Raw genomic sequence first — 17,979 nt, 5'->3', positions numbered from 1 at the left:
TGGATCCTGACCCTCTGTAGACCTAGGCTAATGTGTGTCTTTGTCTTAGTTTTTAACAAAAAAGTTTAAAAAAATAAAAAAATTTTAAAGATAGACAAAAGCTTATAAGGATATAAAGAAAATATTTTTGTGCATTGGTACAATATGTGTTGTGTTATAAAAGAGTCAAAGCTAAACAATTTAGAAGTTTATAAAGTAAAAAGGTTATAGTAAGCTAAGTTTAATTTCTTATTAAAGAAAAATATTTTTATAACTCTTACCTAGCCTAAGTGTACAGTGTTTATAAAATGGTGTACAGTGGTGTCCCAGGCCTTCGCATTCCCTCACCACCGCTCACTCACCCAGAGTAACCTCCAGTCCTGTGGGCTCCATTCATGCCAAGTGCCCTATGCAGGCCTTGTTTTTACTTTTTCTGTGTTTACATGTGTTTAGATACACAAATACCGCTGTGTTACAATTGCCTGGGTATTCAGTTCAGTAACTTGATAGGTTAGAACAATAGGTTGTAGCATATAGCCTAGGTGTGTAGAAGGCTGTACCACCTAGGTTTGTGTAAATGCACTCTGATGTTCCCACAGTGACAAATTGCCTAGAGACGTATTTCTCAGAACAGATCTTCATTAGTAAGCAAAGCTTATATGGGTGTGTGTTTTATTATATGTATATTGTATCTAAATAAAGTTCATTTTAAAAATAAGCTGTGTATTTCTTAAAATGGCCTGTTAATTCATTTAGTAAGGCAGTTTCTGAAGTTTTGTATCTGAAGTAGACTAGAACATACATTTATCCATTTTTTTAAAAAGTTGATCATCTTAAATTTAAGACCATAAAAATTAGAAAATTATGTTTTATTTTTGTTCATTATAGGTGTTGTGATGTAATACTTACTTGAAATTTCTGTCAAGTAAAGAATGATAATGTTTGGAGGGTTTAGCTTCTTACTTGGATTTATTGTTTGAGAATGGGAGGTTTTCAGAGACATCTTTTTATTTTCAGCCACATAATTCCCATGACAATTGGACAGGGTAGCTGAGTGTGGTGTAGTGAAATGTCCTGCTTTTATGAATGTCTCATGTGCTGCTCAGGGTGGTTGCCAGGCTGCACAGTGCATTTTGTAAGAGTACATGTGACTTTCCATGTCCTCACTGCTACCCTGGGAAGTGCTGTTTTTTTCCCAGTGAAATGTAGCATAAAGAAACCTGAGCTCAGTCTCTGTTCCTCGTAGTTGCATTTGGTGGAGTCATCTTACTGCTTCCCTTCTGAGATTCTCATCTCTTCCCTTAGAATAGAGGCTCATTGAAAGTGGGGAAACTGCGTTCTATTATACTTCTATATTGCTTGCAGTGTCCAGGATTACGTTTGCCATATAGAGGGTAAATGAACTGTCGTGGTATTGTGGTATTGAACATGGACAGGATACAGAAATGTGTTCCCCTGACACTTTCACGACAGCCTTGCCGTGTAGGGGTGGGCACCAGCTGCAGTCTCCCCTGCCTTTGCTAGTGCTGGGCTCGTGGGGACATCCTTGAGCTTCCTCGTTTATAAAGCTCCATGCAGCACTGCACACAGCCTTTGCAGGCAGCCAGGAACCTAGGGAGCAAGATCAGAAGGGAGGTGATCATAGCCAGAGACAAGTTAGGGAAAAAATTCATTGAGCTGTACACTGTGACTTACTACACCTTTCTGTGTGTAAGATGTCCCTCAGTAGAATTGTATTATGGTACACATTAGTATATTTATAAGATACAATGCCCAAATTACTTATGACAACATGGCATATCTTAATTTTATAGTTAGAAAAACACATGCAACATAAAGAGGGTACAAATGTATATATTGGCAAATAAAATATTTTTTGATTTAAGTAAAATAGTTTTACAAGTTCTACCTTGTTCACAGATATAAATTTCAGAATACTGAACAATTAAATTTCTCTTCTGTCCTCTTTTCCTTATTATTCAAAGCCATTGGTAGGGAAGAGAGACCAGCAAAATAGTTTTTGATTTTTTTTTCCTTCAAGTTGTAAAATTATGAAATTAATGTAAATTGAAAAATTTGTTGAATGGACATAGTTTTTCTCTAGTCAAAATTTTTTATGGGCCGAGCATGGTAGCTCACATCTGTAATCCTAGCACTCTGGGAGGCCGAGGCAGGAGGATTGCTCGCCGTCAGGAGTTCGATACCAGCCTGAGCAAGAGCGAGACCCCGTCTCTACTAAAAATAGAAAGAAATTAGTCAGACAGCTAAAAATATATAAAAAAAATTAGCCGGACATGGTGGTGCATGCCTGTAGTCCCAGCTATTCGGGAGGCTGAGGCAGGAGGATCGCTTGAGCCCAGGAGTTTGAGGTTGCTGTGAGCTAGGCTGACGCCACAGCACTCTAGCCTGGGCAACAGAGTGAAACTCTGTCTCCCAAAAAAAAAAAAAAAAAAAAAAAAGTTTTTATGAAGTAAAACTTCTGAAGCTTTCAAGAAATACTTTTTGTTGTGATTAGAAAATCTCAGTAGGTAGAAATTAGTAACCCTTTATTAGTGTTAAAGTAGAAATAGACTGGTTTTTATTTTTATTTTTTTGGTAGAATAAACAGATTTCACATGGAAGTTTCTATAGCTTGGTAGTTTAAAGTACCCAATTTTGAAAAGAGGCTTGCTCCATGTTGCTTCTTCAGGATATTTAGATAAATGGAATGGGGGTTCTAATTAAGACTGTTGAACAAATCCTCATTTTCAAGAGTCAAGAATATGCTTCAACACCATAAAAGTTTCTGAATGATAAGAGGTATAAGGGTGGTGGACGGGAAAGGGTCCTACGGGTATGTATGGATCTGGAAGGAGAATGTGGGGGTCTGAGGGAGACCGTGCAGTCTCCATGGTTAGAACCAGAGGGTTTGGAGGAAGACAGGCTTATAGGAGTGGAGCTTTGCGTTACCTTTTGATATCTATTTCACATAATTCTATTAGGTGATCTGTCAGTTCTTCATGTAGGCCATACATAAGGTGTTTGTAATGAGGTATTTGTATTTTAGAATCTGTTATATATTTCAGTTTCTTGAGACCACATGACAATGAGATGACATTTGTCCTTAGGTGTCGCCTGCACTTTTTTGTTGTTGTGTATCCTTAAACATTTGACAGCCTCATTTGCTCAAATACACTTATTAAATCGCCATTCCAGAAGGAGGAAGTCACTTACTAATACACATTTGCAAAGGCTTGTTTAAAGTCGAACCTCTTACTGAATATAGTATTGGATGTTTACGCATTAGAAAAACTGTTATCTATATATAATAAAAGCATTAGACAATAATAAAAACATCAACAATTAGGAAAAGTTCTTATGAGAAGATAAACTAGTTGTATTCTCCTAAATTCTAGGGAAACTGTCTAAAATCCTGATGTGTTTGAGTTTTGACACTAGAGAAAGACAATTATGTGGATGAGCATACATTCAGTGTGTGGTTTTTGTTCTCTGTAGGTTGGGAATCCACGTGTTGAACTCACCCTCTCAGAGCTCCAAGACATGGCAGCTAGGCAACAACAGCAAATTGAAAATCAGCAGCAGATGCTGGTTGCCAAGGTAAGTTATAGCAGAGGTAGGGCAACATTGTTCAAAAGGCATCTTCTTCAACCATCATTTTAGATTGGGGTTCATACATTCATGGGTAACACTTGTAAAAGAGGACTATGCCATGGGAGTGCTAAATACAATGTCTTTTTATTATCACTTCCGCAATAATATATGCATACTGTAGTTGCTGGAAGTTGAGAAGGTATCAGAGCAAGGACCTCTGACCCTTGACATGCCCAAGAACAGGAAATGGCTGACATTATCCAATTCATCGATAAAATTTAGAAAGGATGCTTTCTGTTGTTACCTCCTTTTTCCACTGGGTATTTTCCCAGCTGTGTAGTTGGTCTTAGTGTTTAGAGGAAACCAGCAATCCATGATGACAATGCTGGTCAGGGACACTGAAGACAATGACAGCTGGTTAACAGGGCTTCCTGATGTGCCCTCTTTGCTGAAATTGTTTGGTTTATTACCATGCAGGGTATAGATAATGCTCATTGTATACTAAGTTTGACATTTGCTGTTGAAACCCTGTAAAGTAGGATTGGGAATTTTCCTAAATAATGGTTTAGTCATACTCAATTGAAAAATCAGACTTATCACCTATGCCTGCAAGAAATGATTTATGTTGTAAGTGATCTTAAAATGTTCTGAAACTGCTTTAAAGAGAACCTTTAAACATTACCAGCTAGGTTCTTACTTTTTTCTTCTGTAGAGAGATTTCTTAATAACCAAATGTCCGATCCAATTTTGTCATTTATTTAATGACTATGTAGTTCATTGTACTATCCACTTTCATGAAAGTAATAATTTAAGTTGGACTGTTTTAAAAAGTTTATTGGATTTACAGTAATAAAAACAATCAAAAGTTCAATAAATCAGAAAGCATTTCATCCCATTAAGATTTCTAAGATGAAATATACATATTATGTAATTACAAAATTTTCTGATTCTGCTTTTTAATTTCTTTCCAAATATTGATCCAAGAGTATTGCTGCTAAAAAAAATTTTAGATATTTTCGCCAATGTAAATCACAAGTTAATGCTAAATCTGAAATATTTAAGCACATAGTTCCTTACCTTAAAGTGTAGTATGTAATGCCTGCATAATCATACCTTAAACCTCTCCTTATTTAGGTATATTTTATGCATACATATGGGACCATGAATATTTAATGTTGACTGTTATCCTTAAGGTATGTTATCACATTAATAGGAAAAAAAAAACCTATTGAAGAGTTTTGCATATATTTTTATTTTTGGATTGTCCTGTTATTGTTTGACTATAAAATATTTCATTATTTTTCAAGAAACTAATCCTGAAGAAAGCAAACACTTCCTTGCTTGTTCAGTGTCACTTAGCAAGTGGAGGTTTATCTCCTCACTGATTACTTTATCTCTTTTCAGTAAAATCCTCTGCTGGTCAGTGCCCATTTCCTTTAGGAAGTTAAGTAAGAGATTCTTGGGAGCCACTTTGTAGCAGCAGGAAACGTGTTATTGACAGCAGGAAGCTCAGGCTGGCTGGGACTTCACACATGTGAGAGTGAAGATGAGGTTGTTAGTCAGTGCATGTTCTCCTGCTGTAAGGTTTTCTGCCAAAGCACTTTTATATTAACTGAATGGTGTAGATCAGTGTGTGTAGTAACATCCCCAGACTCTTCCCATCTCATACTTATATGCCCTGTAATTTCAGTTTTGTGTGGTCTGATGTGTGCAGGATTCCTCTAGTGTTTCTTTAGTATTCATTAAGATGGGTGATACTGTGGAACACATTCAAATTTTTCTTTTTAGTGTGTGAAAGTAATTGTAAGTTTCGATTTTCAAAGTTAGAGTTTTCCTTCTTTTGTTAGGAACAGCGTTTACATTTTCTAAAGCAACAGGAGCGCCGTCAGCAGCAGTCTATTTCTGAAAATGAAAAGCTTCAGAAATTGAAAGAACGAGTTGAAGCCCAGGAAAACAAGCTGAAGAAAATCCGTGCCATGAGAGGACAAGTGGACTACAGTAAAATCATGAATGGCAATCTGTGTACGTGCCCACGGCCCCACGGGCATCCTCTCTCACCAGTCCCAGATCAAGTGAAACATAGTCTAGCTGCACCTTTTCTACAGCAAGTGTGCTAAAGCTTTGCTGTGTTATCTGCCTCTAAAAGGAAGGGGTTGGTTAGGTTAAGCAATCTTGAAAGGTCCCTCGGAGCCCGAGGATGCAGCAGGAAGGTCCTTTTGTTACGTTGGTAACAGCAGCCCTCTGCAGGGGGTGGGGGTGCTCCAAGAAGGCTCACTCTTCACTCGTTAGAAGGGTCTGCTTTCTTTGAACTGCATAAATTTTATCTGTGCGTTAAGATGAGCCATATAGACGCTCCCTTTTTTTCCTGTGTGGACTGTGATTTTACTTGTCAGTCCAGCTAGTGTCACAGTGAGGCCGGAGGCTGACATGGCTTCCTCTGCCCTCATAAAGCCTTTGTTGGTTCTCTGGGTACACTGACGTTCTGAAGTGGCTTGACCAAGCTAGCTTTTGGACTGCTTGCGCTAAAGAGTATTTAGCAATTAATGCAAATATCATTGTTTGCTCCATGAGCAGTCACATCATGTGTTTTAAATTAAGCATATCATAATTTTATCCAGGGTCTGGCACTAGCTGATACTAGGGTTGAGTTAAATGTATAGAGGTGAAAAAGAATGTCAACTAAATGATGTTTTTTCTTTTGGTGGACAATTATAGCTGCCGAAATAGAAAGGTTCAGTGCCATGTTCCAGGAAAAGAAGCAGGAAGTACAGACTGCAATTTTAAGAGTTGATCAGCTTAGTCAACAACTGGAAGACTTAAAGAAAGGAAAACTGAATGGGTTCCAGTCTTACAATGGCAAGTTGACGGGGCCAGCAGCAGTGGAGCTAAAAAGACTGTACCAAGAGCTACAGGTAACTCATCTGCATCTGGGGAATGGTCATATTAAAATATCCTCATCTTTCTGGCTTTCACCTTAGTATAGCGTGGAAACCTCAGGAACTGGAAACAAATTAATGGATTCTAACTTAGTAATAGGTACAAAATATATTCAGTATAAAAGAATTTTTTTAAATGGCTTTATTGAGATATTCATATAGCATGCAATTCGCCCATTTAAAGTATACAGTCCAGTGGCTTTTAGTATCTTCAGAGTTGTGCATCCACCACCATAACCAATTGTAGAACATTTTCATCATCCCATAAAGAAGCCCCTCACTTCTTAGCCATCACCCCCCAAGAGCCTGGCAACCATGAATCTACTTTCAAGTATAGATTTGCCTATTCTGGACATTTTATATGAATAGAATCATACAATACAGGTTAAGCATCCTTAATCTGAAAATCCAAAATCCTTCAAAATATGAAATTTATTGAGTACTGACATGATGCTCAAAAGAAATGCTCATTGGAACATTTTGGATTTCAGATTTCTGGATTAGGAGGGATACTCAACCAGTAAGTACCATGTAAATATTCCAAAATCCAAAACATTTCCCGTCCCACGCATTTCGGATAAGGGATGCTCAACTTGTTTGTGGTCCTTTGTAACCAGTTTCTTTTACTTAGCATGTTTTAAGTACAAAGAATTTAATTGGAAAATAATAAACTAGTAAAGAAACTTTAGATGACATTTAAGGCCGCTGTGTGAGCTGTATTTTCATGAGCTGGACAGGCACCTATTGTTAAATCCTTGTTTTAGCTCAGGCTGCTGTAACAAAATACCATAGACTGGGTGGCTTAAACAGTAGACATTTATGTCTCACGGTTCTGGAGGCTGGGATCATGATGCTGGCAGGCTGAATTTCCCGTGAAGGCTTGCTTCCTGGCTTGCGGGCCGCCGCCTTCCTGCTGTGTTCTCACGTGATGGAGAGTGAGTTCCGGTCTCTCTTCCTCTTCTTATAAGGACATTAACCCCATCTTGGGGGTGAGGCCCTTACCCTCATGGCCTCATCTGAACCTAATTACCTCCTAAAGGCCCCACGTCCAAATACTATCGCACTGGGGTTAGGGCTTCAACACACGGATTTGGGCTGGTGGGGGGACACAAACATTCAGTCCATGACAATTCACAAGATTTCCATTGCTGAGAAGTTTTCATTCAGCAGGTGATTTTTCAAGCCAGAAACAAGTTTTGTTATTATTTTATTTTATTTTATTTTTAGAGACAGGGTCTCTCTCTGTCATCCAGGCTGGAGTGCAATGGTGTGATCATAGCTCACTGTAACCTTGAACTCCTGGGCTCAAGTGATCCTCCTGCCTCAGCCTCCCGAGTAGCTAGAAATACAGGTGTGTGCCACCACGCCTGGCTAATTGTTTTTTGTAGAGACGGGGTCCTCACTGTATTGCTCCAGCTATTCTTGAACTCCTGGCTTCAAACAATCCTCCCACCTCAGCTGCCAAAGTGCTGGGATTACAGGTGTGAGCCACCATGCCCAGCCCAAGTTTTGCAATTTTATTAGCACTTGCTAGAAAAAATATTATATCATTTTATGAAATGAGGGCATTTAGCTACATACAGATTAAAATCACTTCTGTTAGCTGTTGTATAACATAAATGCATAGAGTTAATAAAATATCGTAAGAATTTATGACTTTTTCTACATTTTTAGTGACTGTTAAAAGTGCAGGGTTGTGGGGATTTTTTTTTTTTGGTAAGGTGTGATGAATGTAATATAAGGATGTCATTTATTTCCAACTTTTTGGACTGCAATCCAGTTTTTTTGTTTGTTTTAAAAGACGGTTTCCTGCTCTGTTACCCAGACTGGAGTGCAGTGGCCCAGTCGTAGTTCACTGCAACCTTGAACTCCTGGCCTGAAGCCATCCTCCTACCTTGGCTTCCCAAAGTGCTGGGATTACAGGTGTGAGCCACTGGACCCAGCCTGCAATCCAGTTTTTTTAAAAGTACTTTCCACCTCCTATCTAGTACACATATGGAAGTGTGTATGCACAAGTGCTGTGGGCACCTGAAAGAGTTTAACAAGACAGTACTTAATTTCCTATGGAAATTGCATTCTGATATTTTCTATTCTTTGCTATTTAATTTCTTAAAAGTGCCAGTTGCAACTCACTCACATGACAAAAGAGGTGCCTTCTTTCATGATTCAGGTCATCCTTTGTGAATTTTCTTATCTCCATGGTAAGGAGCACCTTGTCCCCAAGCTGCTCATTCGGTGGACTGGGGCATGAAGCAGCTGCAGGGGTGCAGCAGAGCCCTCTCTTTAGGTCCTGAGAGCCCCAAGGGCTGCAGTCGTAGTCTCCTGTCGTCATCATTGGTGCTGGTCACTCCGTGTGCTTTGAAGAAGGCGCCTTGCAGATACTTACTTTCTCTGTTTCGTAAGAACTCTGTTCTGGCTTCATCAATGCCATACATATAAAATATTTATCGCACAGCTGGCAATGCATGAATGTAAATACACATCAGAACTTACTGCTACTTTTTCTTTTTTTTTAAATCTCTCTGGCAATGAGAATTTGACTTCGTGATTGCTGCAAATCATAAAAGTTGTATTTTGCAGATTCGTAACCAGCTTAACCAGGAACAGAATTCAAAACTCCAGCAGCAGAAGGAACTCCTAAATAAGCGCAACATGGAAGTGGCCATGATGGACAAACGGATCAGTGAACTGCGTGAACGTCTTTATGGGAAAAAAATTCAGGCATGTGAAAAAAAAGTTTCTGTGAGATGACTTGGTTCTGAGATAAAAATGGTTCGTCCAAAAATTGCTCATCTTCACTAAGTGGTATTATGCTCCCTCTATCCGCCACAGTTTATAAAGAATAAATTGGCCATAATCCCTCAAAAATGACAATAGAAGAAAGTTCGCTTTCCAAAGACTTGTTTGTTTCCTAGCTCATGGAGTCCCGCAGTTCAGCCTGCCAGCCTTGGCTTTGTCCTTGCCCTCCACCCTCCCCATGCGTTTTTGTCTCTTCTCCATTGGGGGCACTGTCGGCTCTGGAATTGCAGCACCTGGCACGGGCCATGCTTGGCTTTTTATTTCTTTATTTTTTTAAAAAGATGGGGTCTCAGTTGCCCAAGCTAGAGTGGAGTGGTGCAGCCATAGCTCACTGTAGCCTCCAACTCCTGGGCTCAAGTGGTCCTCCTGCCTCAGCCTCCCAAAGGCATGAGCCTACAGGCATGAGCCACTGGGTCCAGCCTCTGCCCTTTTAAGCAGTGCTACTCTGGACAAATTCCTTGACTCGGGTAGCTTTGTGTCCTTGTTGTAGAGTGACGTGTCCTGCCTGCCCCAGGAGTTGTTATAAGGATTCTTAGGAATAACCCCTGTGGAAGGGCTTTGTAAACTCTCAAGCAGAATGCTATATAAGGGGTTATACTTTTAAAAAGTCTTTTTTTTTTTTTTTTATTTCAAAGGTAATAAGTACTCACTGAAAAAAATTAAAACAGTACAGAAATGTTGAAAGGAAAATTTGAAAGTCCCTTCTACCCCATTCTCCAGAGGTGATAGTTGTTAATGGTTGCAGTCTTTTGCTTAATACAGACACAAAGATATAGAACTTTAATTGAAAATAGGATTGTAGGAATTATATTAGTCACACTGTCTCACCTGGGATTTCATTTTTAAACTGTAACATGGGAATCTTTTCAGGTCATTACCTCATTTTTTTTTCCCCAGAAGTTGCCAGCAGCTCTCATTCTTGTTACGCCATCTGAATACTAGTCTGTGGTCGCAGGGCCTGTAACCCCTTTACCACGCCCTGTAGGCAGGCAGGGTGTCCCAAGTCTTACTGTCACTCAGAGCACATCAGCAAGCACCTGTATCGTTGAGCACCTGTGTGGAGGCGGGGCTGCTGCACTGTGTGTCTTTGGCTGCGTGTGGCACTTGACCTTTGGTGCTCAGAGATCAGGAGAGCAGTGCCTGAGTGCAGAGCTGGCTGCACTCTGCCCTGGGGGTGGGAGAGTAGAGCAGGCAGCCGGCTGGCAAAGAGATCCTCCCCGAAGTTCCCTTGTGTGTCCTCGGTGATTTCACAGTTTGGTGACAGCAGAGTGTCCTGCCAGCCTCTGCTGCTCTGAAGGGTGCTCTCGGGAGGCAGGCTCGGGCTTCAGGGGCTTTGCCCAGGTGGGATGGGTTTGGAGGATGGTAGAGGAAGAAGGGAGCTGCCACTTCTGTGGGCATTAAAATGAGTCACTTATTTACAAATCTACCCCTTTTCTCTAACCAGCAAGTTTGAAGATCAGTAGTTAATTTGTACAACTATGATTTCAGATGTTGACTTTCCTTTTTCTCTCAAGATTAACAACACAGAGGCCATGAGAGAGAGGCTGCAGGCACCTTCTCCGTGCTCAGTTCTATTAGGTCCTTTAGTCGCCGTGTAGTAGTCAGGTCCTCCAGAGAAACAGAACTAATAGCATGTGCATGTGTATGTATGGAGAGAAAGAAAAGGATTATCTTAAGAAACTGGCTCGTGTAACTGTGGAGGCTGGCAAGTCTGCAGTCGGCAAGGCCGGCCTGCAACCTGGAAACCCAGGGAAGAGCTGATGCTGTGGCTGGAGTCCGGGCCGTCTACAGGAGAATTCCCGCTTTCCCAGGGACCTCAGTCTGTCTCTCTTAGGGCTTTCCACTGATTGAATGAGGCCTGCCCACTGTATGGAGGGTGATCTGCTTTATTCAGAATCTACTTATTTAAAAGTTAATCTCACCTACAAAATACCTTCACAGCAACCTCTAGACTGGTGTTTGACCAAATATGTAGGTGCTGTGGCCCAGCCATGTTGACACATAAAACGAACCCTCACAGATGGCTAGAGCCAGTCCACCTGATACTCCAGGGGATGTCCTTGACGGTGCTTCTGCAGAAATGTACTAGGGACCTTTGAGCAATTGGGAGTCATGAACTTTCACCCTAGAATGACATACGCTCCTGCATATAGAATCTTGTGAACAACCGTAGGGGTTATGGATCCGTGCTTGGAGCCTACCTGGGAACCCTAAGGAGTCAGTGATTCTCTGGTTAGAACCCATGTTGCAGGCCCTTTTGTTCTTGGGCAGCATTATGTGACCAGTGCCCTCTGTCTGTGGCTCTGTGTCCTTGTTGAGAAAGGCAGAGCTGCCTTCAGGGAACCGGGCTCGTTGCTGGGAGTCAGAGCCTTTCCTGGTCACCGTGCCCCACGTGGCTCGTACAGTCCTTACAACAGCACTTAACGCTGACTTTACAGAGGCGTGGAGAAGTTAAGTCACTTGTCCAAGGCAGGACAGCAGAGAAGTGGCAGAGCAGGACCTGAAGCCAGGCGCAGACGCAGGCTTGACTGAGACCTCTGTACCCACCCAGGGGAGGGAGACTGTACGTGGGTCACGCGCAAGTTGTTCCGTCCTCACGTTAGCTCCTCATTTCTGTGGGTTGGTCATCACGGAGAACTGCTGCCGTGGGCTGTGAGTCGGGTCCTTTCTCTGACATTTCTCACTTTCTACATGCTGGTCTTTCAGGGCGATGGGCTTCCGCAGCGCAAATTAGGAAGTGAGTGGTTCACGTGTGAGCCGGCAGTCTCTCACACTAGGCTTGGGATATCCTTTAATTTAGGAGAATCTTGACTTTCATTTCTCCTGACTTGTAGCTAAACCGCGTGAATGGCACGTCGTCACCACAGTCACCCCTGAGCACGTCTGGCAGGGTCGCTGCTGTGGGGCCGTACATCCAGGTTCCCAGTGCCGGAAGCTATCCTGTCCCAGGGGACCCCATAAAGCCCCAGTCTCTCACTATTGCTTCAAATGCTGCCCACGGAAGATCCAAATCCAGTAAGTGGCCCGGCCTCTTCCTGGGGGATTCAAGAGCTGGAAAGGGAGGTCTGTGGGGAGGGGGTGCAGCAGGGCAGGGGCCAGGGCTTCTGAGGGTCTGCCTTACGTCAGACTCCAGGCTCAGCTCCCCTTGAGGTGCGTGGTCTTTCTGGGCAGCGTTTGGGGAGCTGTGCGCCACCTCAGTAATGACCCTGAAATGAGACCAAATTCTCTGTATTGGACTGAAGGTCTCTGCTGTGTGGCTGTTCAAAACACAGGCGAGTTAAGTTAATTAGTTAAAACTCTGACCCTCGAGTGTTCTCTTGATACCTCAGGTTTGTTTGCTCCTGAGGGTGCTGGCTTCGGCCAGGCAGAAGGGCTGTCCCTATAAACAGAGCACTGTCACCGGTCTTTCCTTTCCCCCCTCAGCACCCTCTACACTGATCAAAGTCCATAAACCACCGCTTTGGTCTTTGACTGCACAATTGTGCCGTGTAAGGACTCGGGCCTCCCGCTCCGCGCTCGAGCACACTGACGTGTGACACCCCAGCCAGGCACAAGGCGAGCTCTCCAGTCTGACTGGATTTTAAACCGATGCATTAAAAAGTCAGGATTTCTTTGCAATAAGACTTTCTTTATGACTGGGGTTGACACACTTTCTGTAACATACAGCATCAGGAATCCATGTCCTGACATTCAAAACATTCCTTCATTTATGAAAACAATAATTTTACTCTCTGGCCGTCAGACCTATATTTTGAGTCCCTTTTTTCAGGATTGGTGGTCAGTTCTTGTTGGTTTTTTGTTTGCTTTATTCTCTCCTGCCTGGTGCCTGGTATGAACAGCAGCACATCTGCTCCTTCTGAGGAGCGCAGGGCGTGCTCTGAACCCGGTAAGGGGGAGGCGCTGCCAGCCCTCCTGGCCATGAGCCCTGCTCACGTCTGTGTGGCCACATCTCAGCACCCAGCAGCAGTCTGGTCGGCGTGAACCCCTAACTGAGCTTTCTTTGATAGGCAGCTGTTTGTAGTTTGAACCATCCTTGTAGGAATAGACATTCTTTTGTTTCCAGTGGCAGGTAATTCACGCAGCCAGCTACTTCCCTGCCAAGTTCATTTGAAAATTGCCACGCTGAGAATGTCTCCCATTTCCCCTTTCCCTGTCAGTGTGTCCCATGCTGCCTCACAGGGTTTGCAAGAAGACACCTTACGGAACCCTCGCCTGGGTCTTCCCACGGGGGCTTACCGTGACTGGACACAGAACACCTGTGCTAACCCCAAACTAGGGGCAGAATCTCAGCCCAGACATAGAACTGGGACGTAAAATCTCCTTGGCGGGGACTCTTAACCCTCGCTGTTGGCTGTCCTGGTTCTGTGTCAAACAGATGGCCACAGTAAACCCAGAGTGACCAGCTCCTGGACAGTGTCAGACCTCGACGTCGGGCCTAACTGCGGCCCCTCGCAGCACTCGGCAGGCCCGTTCGTGAACCGTATGTTGGCTGACAGGCTTGGCGGGGCGCTTACGATCCTCTTTAATATGTGCAAAATCAATAATCATTTGTTTTTCCAAACTGAAAAAGGTCTGCTCATCATATCTAGACTTAAAAAAGATGCCACACAAACATCACTTGTTTCAATAGGTGTGAAGTTTGCATGGGGCCACACACCTGATCTCATCCTCAGAAAAGGGTTTGACACCAAGGGACAGATGCTGGCACAGCACAAGTTTTGTTTTGGAGCCTTTTTGGTTTGCATTTTAAACATTAAGGTGATTTTTCTGAGTTCACTGTGAGACCTTTGACTTTTTTTTTTTTTTTTTTTTGGAGACAGAGTCTCATTCTGTCGCCCTAGGTAGAGTGCAATGGCGTCGTCATAGCTCACTGCAACCTCAAACTCCTGGGCTCAAGTGATCCTCCTGCCTCAGCCTCCCGAGTAGCTGGGAATACAGGCATATACCACCACACCTGGCCAATTTTTCTATTTTTGTAGAGATAAGGTCTCGCTCTTGTTCAGGCTGGTCTCGAACTCCTGAGCTCAAGCTGTCCTCCTGCCTTGGCCTCCCAGGGTGCTAGGATTATAGGCGTGAGCCACTGTGCCTGGCCGAGACTTTCATTTTTATCATCATACTTGAAAATTATTGTTCCTTTATAATAAAAATAAGTGATCTTCCTTCTGTGCCCCCTGCCTTGTTGCGAAGAAAGAAGAAAATTGCGTTTTAGTCTGCCCCATGGCTGGTTTCCATAAAATATCCCATTGCTGGGGGATTTCAGAAGCAGCCAGACAGCCACTTTCCCTGTGACCCTGTGGGAGGGCACAGAAATGCAGCTCCCTTGGCACTGCTCCCACCCTCCCTCCTGGGTCTCAAGTGGGCCCCGCTTTTCCCCCGTCGGCCCTGAGTGTTCGTCTGGGTGCATCCTTGGCGAGCCTGTGAGTTTCTGGCCTGTGTGTCCTTGGCGTCTAACATGTAACCAAGGGAGGATAAAGCACACACACTCCTGGTCTGGAAGGGGCTGACGGGCTGCATGAAGCCAGGTGACAGTTTGTGCGAGGGCCTTGGAATGGCTCGCCAGGGCCCACGTGTCTGGGGACCCCCTGCCTGGAGCCTGGAGTGCCGTTGAGCGGTGCAGGTGCAGTGACTGCACCCCAGTGGCAACCCGGCACCGGGGCGGGTGCTGCTGCAGCGGCCTGTGGCTTAGGCGCAGGCAGCGCACAACTGCCGCGGTGGGGCCAGGCTCGCTGCCTTGCGCGGCCTGCACAGTGTGGTTGAGAGGCTTGTTCTTTGTGTTCTGTGAGCCAAAGGTTTTGGCTCGAGCACTTGAGGACCAGTAACTTCTCCGCTGCTGCTTAGTTGTCCCCTCCTGCCTGTGCTGGCACATGGGAGGTGGGAAGGGGATGTGCTATTGCTAGGAGGGCCCAAAACAGTCCCCTCTGGTGTCTGTCCCTATCGCTGATGGCGCTGGCAGTGTTGAGCCCCTCAGTCCAGCTTGGCATCTGTGCCTGTTAAGGACAAAAACAGGAGCCTAAGTCATGGGTTAGAAGTCTGATCCCACAGATGTTCTCCCGGACGTAGGTCACTGTGAGGGACCCTGCGATGCCAGGGAATGCCTCTGTGCCCTTTTTCAGTTTGGAAAATGCTCTGTAGAGAACATATCATCTCAGGGGCTTTCCTGAAAACTCGAGTTGATGACGGGCTTTCTAATCACTGCAACAGAATGGCAGTCGCTCCTGCTGCCACTTAATCACTGGGAACTTGCTCTGGCCTCCTGTGATCATAAATCATTTTAGAGGATAGAAATTTCTAACAGATTAATGTAGAGTTTTTATTTTGATCATGAAAGTAGTACAGGTCAAACCTATTATGAGGTCAAAAGGTGAATCTTTTTTGATTATTGCATGTAATTTATAAATAGTGTTTGAAAAATGCCAACGCTTAGTGGCGGTGTTATAATGGATTTGGCCTGTATTTCAATGGGGTGCAGCCCTGGGACTGCACCAGCTGAGCCTTCGTTTGGTCTCTGAGGCTCTGGTAACACTTGAAAGCAATTTGGGCACCATCCTTCGGTCCTGCGCACAGGTCTGTGGGTCTTAGCGGAGATGAGCGGCTCGGCATGCGGGTGGGGTGGCTGCTCGGTGTGGAGCTGCGGCAGGACGGGACGTCCCGGTGCTGTTGCTGTTTCTGGCAGGGGGTTATCTTCGGTTGGTTCAACTAATTTTAAGAAAAATTTTACTCAAATTCTTTGTTCTTTTCAAGCTAATGATGGAAACTGGCCAACATTAAAACAGAATTCTAGCTCTTCAGTGAAACCAACACAGATGGCCAGTGCGGACTGGAAGGACCCGGGCATGGAGGGGACGCTCAGGCAGGGCACCATCTCAAGCCAGCCTTTGCCCTTCTCAGCGTTAGGAGCCACGGAGAAGCCGGTAGGCCGTCTGTCTTTATCACACAACACAGACAAGTTCTTAACGACATCGCTCATCTGCCTTCATCTTAAGTAAAGGGTAGAGTCGTCATGAGGCAGATTAATCCTGTTGGTGTCCAAATCACACCCAGAGTCCAAATGGGTTCCTGGACTTGAGAGCCTGGGCAGGGCCCAGGTGCACAGGTGCCTCCTGGCCAGGACTTGAGCGTCGGGCCTGCGTGTGCCTCTGTCCCGGTCCCGGCCTGACCGAGGGACTACAGATCCACCCTGCGTGCTCTTGGGACTGTGGATTGAAATGTGCTTAACTTTTCAAAGACTGACTTTGTTTTTCTTCTTAACACCTAAATTTAGGGCATCGAGATTGGTAAAGTGCCACCTCCCATCACTGGTGGGGGCAAGCAGCTGCCCCCAAGCTATGGGACATACCCCAGTCCTACGCCGCTGGGTCCAGGGTCGACAAGCTCCCTAGAGAGGAAGAAAGAAGGCAGCTTGCCCAGACCTGGTGCAGGCTTGCCCGGTCGCCAGAAGCCCGGCCCACTGCCCCCGGCAGGCAGCGCCGCCCAGCCAGGCTCCTCACAGCAGATTCAGCAGAGGATTTCTGTGCCGCCAAGTCCCACGTACCCAGCGGGGCCACCTGCGTTTCCAGCCGGAGACAGCAAACCCGAACTCCCGCTGACGGTGGCCATTAGGCCCTTTCTGGCTGATAAAGGGTCAAGGCCACAGTCTCCCAGGAAAGGCCCCCAGACAGTGAATTCAAGCTCCATATACTCCATGTACCTCCAGCAGGCCACACCACCTAAGAATTACCAGCCGGCGACGCACAGCACTTTAAATAAGTCAGTTAAAGCAGGTACGGTGGGCTTACACTCTCCTTCTCTTTGGGCTAGGAAATTATACATTTAATTAAGAAAATACTAATCCATATCCTCACATTTGGGCCACATGCTATTTAGAATTAACTTAATTCCTACATTAAAGCACAGCCTTGGGTGTCGGTGTGAGAGGGAAGTACGAGGGGAGACGCGTGGAGTGAGGAGTTTGCAGGGGGCTCGGGGCTCTCTGGCTGCTTGTCTGGCGTCCACCTCCCTGTGCTGCTTGGGGGAGGGGGAGATCCAGGCATTTCCTCTTTTGCCCCTGCGTCATGGTAACTTGTGCCAGGAGCCACCCATGGAGCAGCGGGTGGCTTTGCTGCTTAGGAGCCTCCCCCACAACTCCCAGGGGAGAAAAGCCTTGGTTTGAGGTGTTCTAGGAAGGCAGATGAGAGGCTGAGTCTCACACGTTCCACCGAGGCTGGTGACCCTCACAAGAGGATCTGGTGGGTCAGGTCTAGGCTGGGGCCTCCTAGGACATTTTTGGGCACTGGCAGCAGCTTCCAGACTCACGGCTCAGGGGTTCCTGGGTGGGGGTCACCCTGCCCGGGGACCTCCCCAGTGGTGGTGTGGTGTTTACCTGTGGGCAGTTCTGGCCACGGTGGAAAAGACCTAGACATTAACAGGAGCTCCTGGCCCACCGGGTGAAACCTTTGCTCCGAGGAGGCACATGTTCTCGAATGACTCTAAGGGTTTAGCAGCACTTGCATCTCTCTCCTTGGGCAGAAGACAAGGCAGGCTTGAGGCAAGGAAAGTCAGGTTAGCAATTTTGCCTCTTTTGGAAATGCCCCAATTCTGGAAACCCCGACGTAAAAACGCATACGTTAGAGAGAGAGTGCACCTGTCTCAGGGGTCAGTGGAGGTTCCGGGAACAGGTTTCCTCAGGATTTAAAGC

The 17,979-nt window shown here is 45.0% G+C and overlaps 1 protein-coding gene across 3 annotated transcripts in view; it reads left to right on the top strand.

Annotated features, from left to right (window-relative positions):
* PPP1R13B (protein phosphatase 1 regulatory subunit 13B) overlaps positions 1–17,979 on the top strand; it is an 81,891-nt gene that overhangs the window by 57,393 nt on the left and 6,519 nt on the right. For all 3 annotated transcript variants that reach the window (XR_011235727.1, XM_069490555.1, XM_069490571.1), the window contains 8 exons: positions 3,475–3,576; positions 5,418–5,592; positions 6,286–6,482; positions 9,087–9,227; positions 12,140–12,320; positions 13,681–13,785; positions 16,047–16,216; positions 16,567–17,065. Coding sequence is in view for 2 of the 3 variants with exons in the window: in XM_069490555.1 (XP_069346656.1) it covers positions 3,475–3,576; positions 5,418–5,592; positions 6,286–6,482; positions 9,087–9,227; positions 12,140–12,320; positions 13,681–13,785; positions 16,047–16,216; positions 16,567–17,065 (1,570 nt within the window). In the remaining variant the exon portion in view is untranslated. The remainder of the gene's footprint in view (positions 1–3,474; positions 3,577–5,417; positions 5,593–6,285; positions 6,483–9,086; positions 9,228–12,139; positions 12,321–13,680; positions 13,786–16,046; positions 16,217–16,566; positions 17,066–17,979) is intronic.

The sequence above is a fragment of the Eulemur rufifrons genome, chromosome 2 (assembly GCF_041146395.1).
Source record: "Eulemur rufifrons isolate Redbay chromosome 2, OSU_ERuf_1, whole genome shotgun sequence".
NCBI classification, from domain to species: domain Eukaryota; kingdom Metazoa; phylum Chordata; class Mammalia; order Primates; family Lemuridae; genus Eulemur; species Eulemur rufifrons.
The sequence above is the reverse complement of the archived record's forward strand: the minus strand, read 5'-3'. Positions and strand labels throughout refer to the sequence as shown.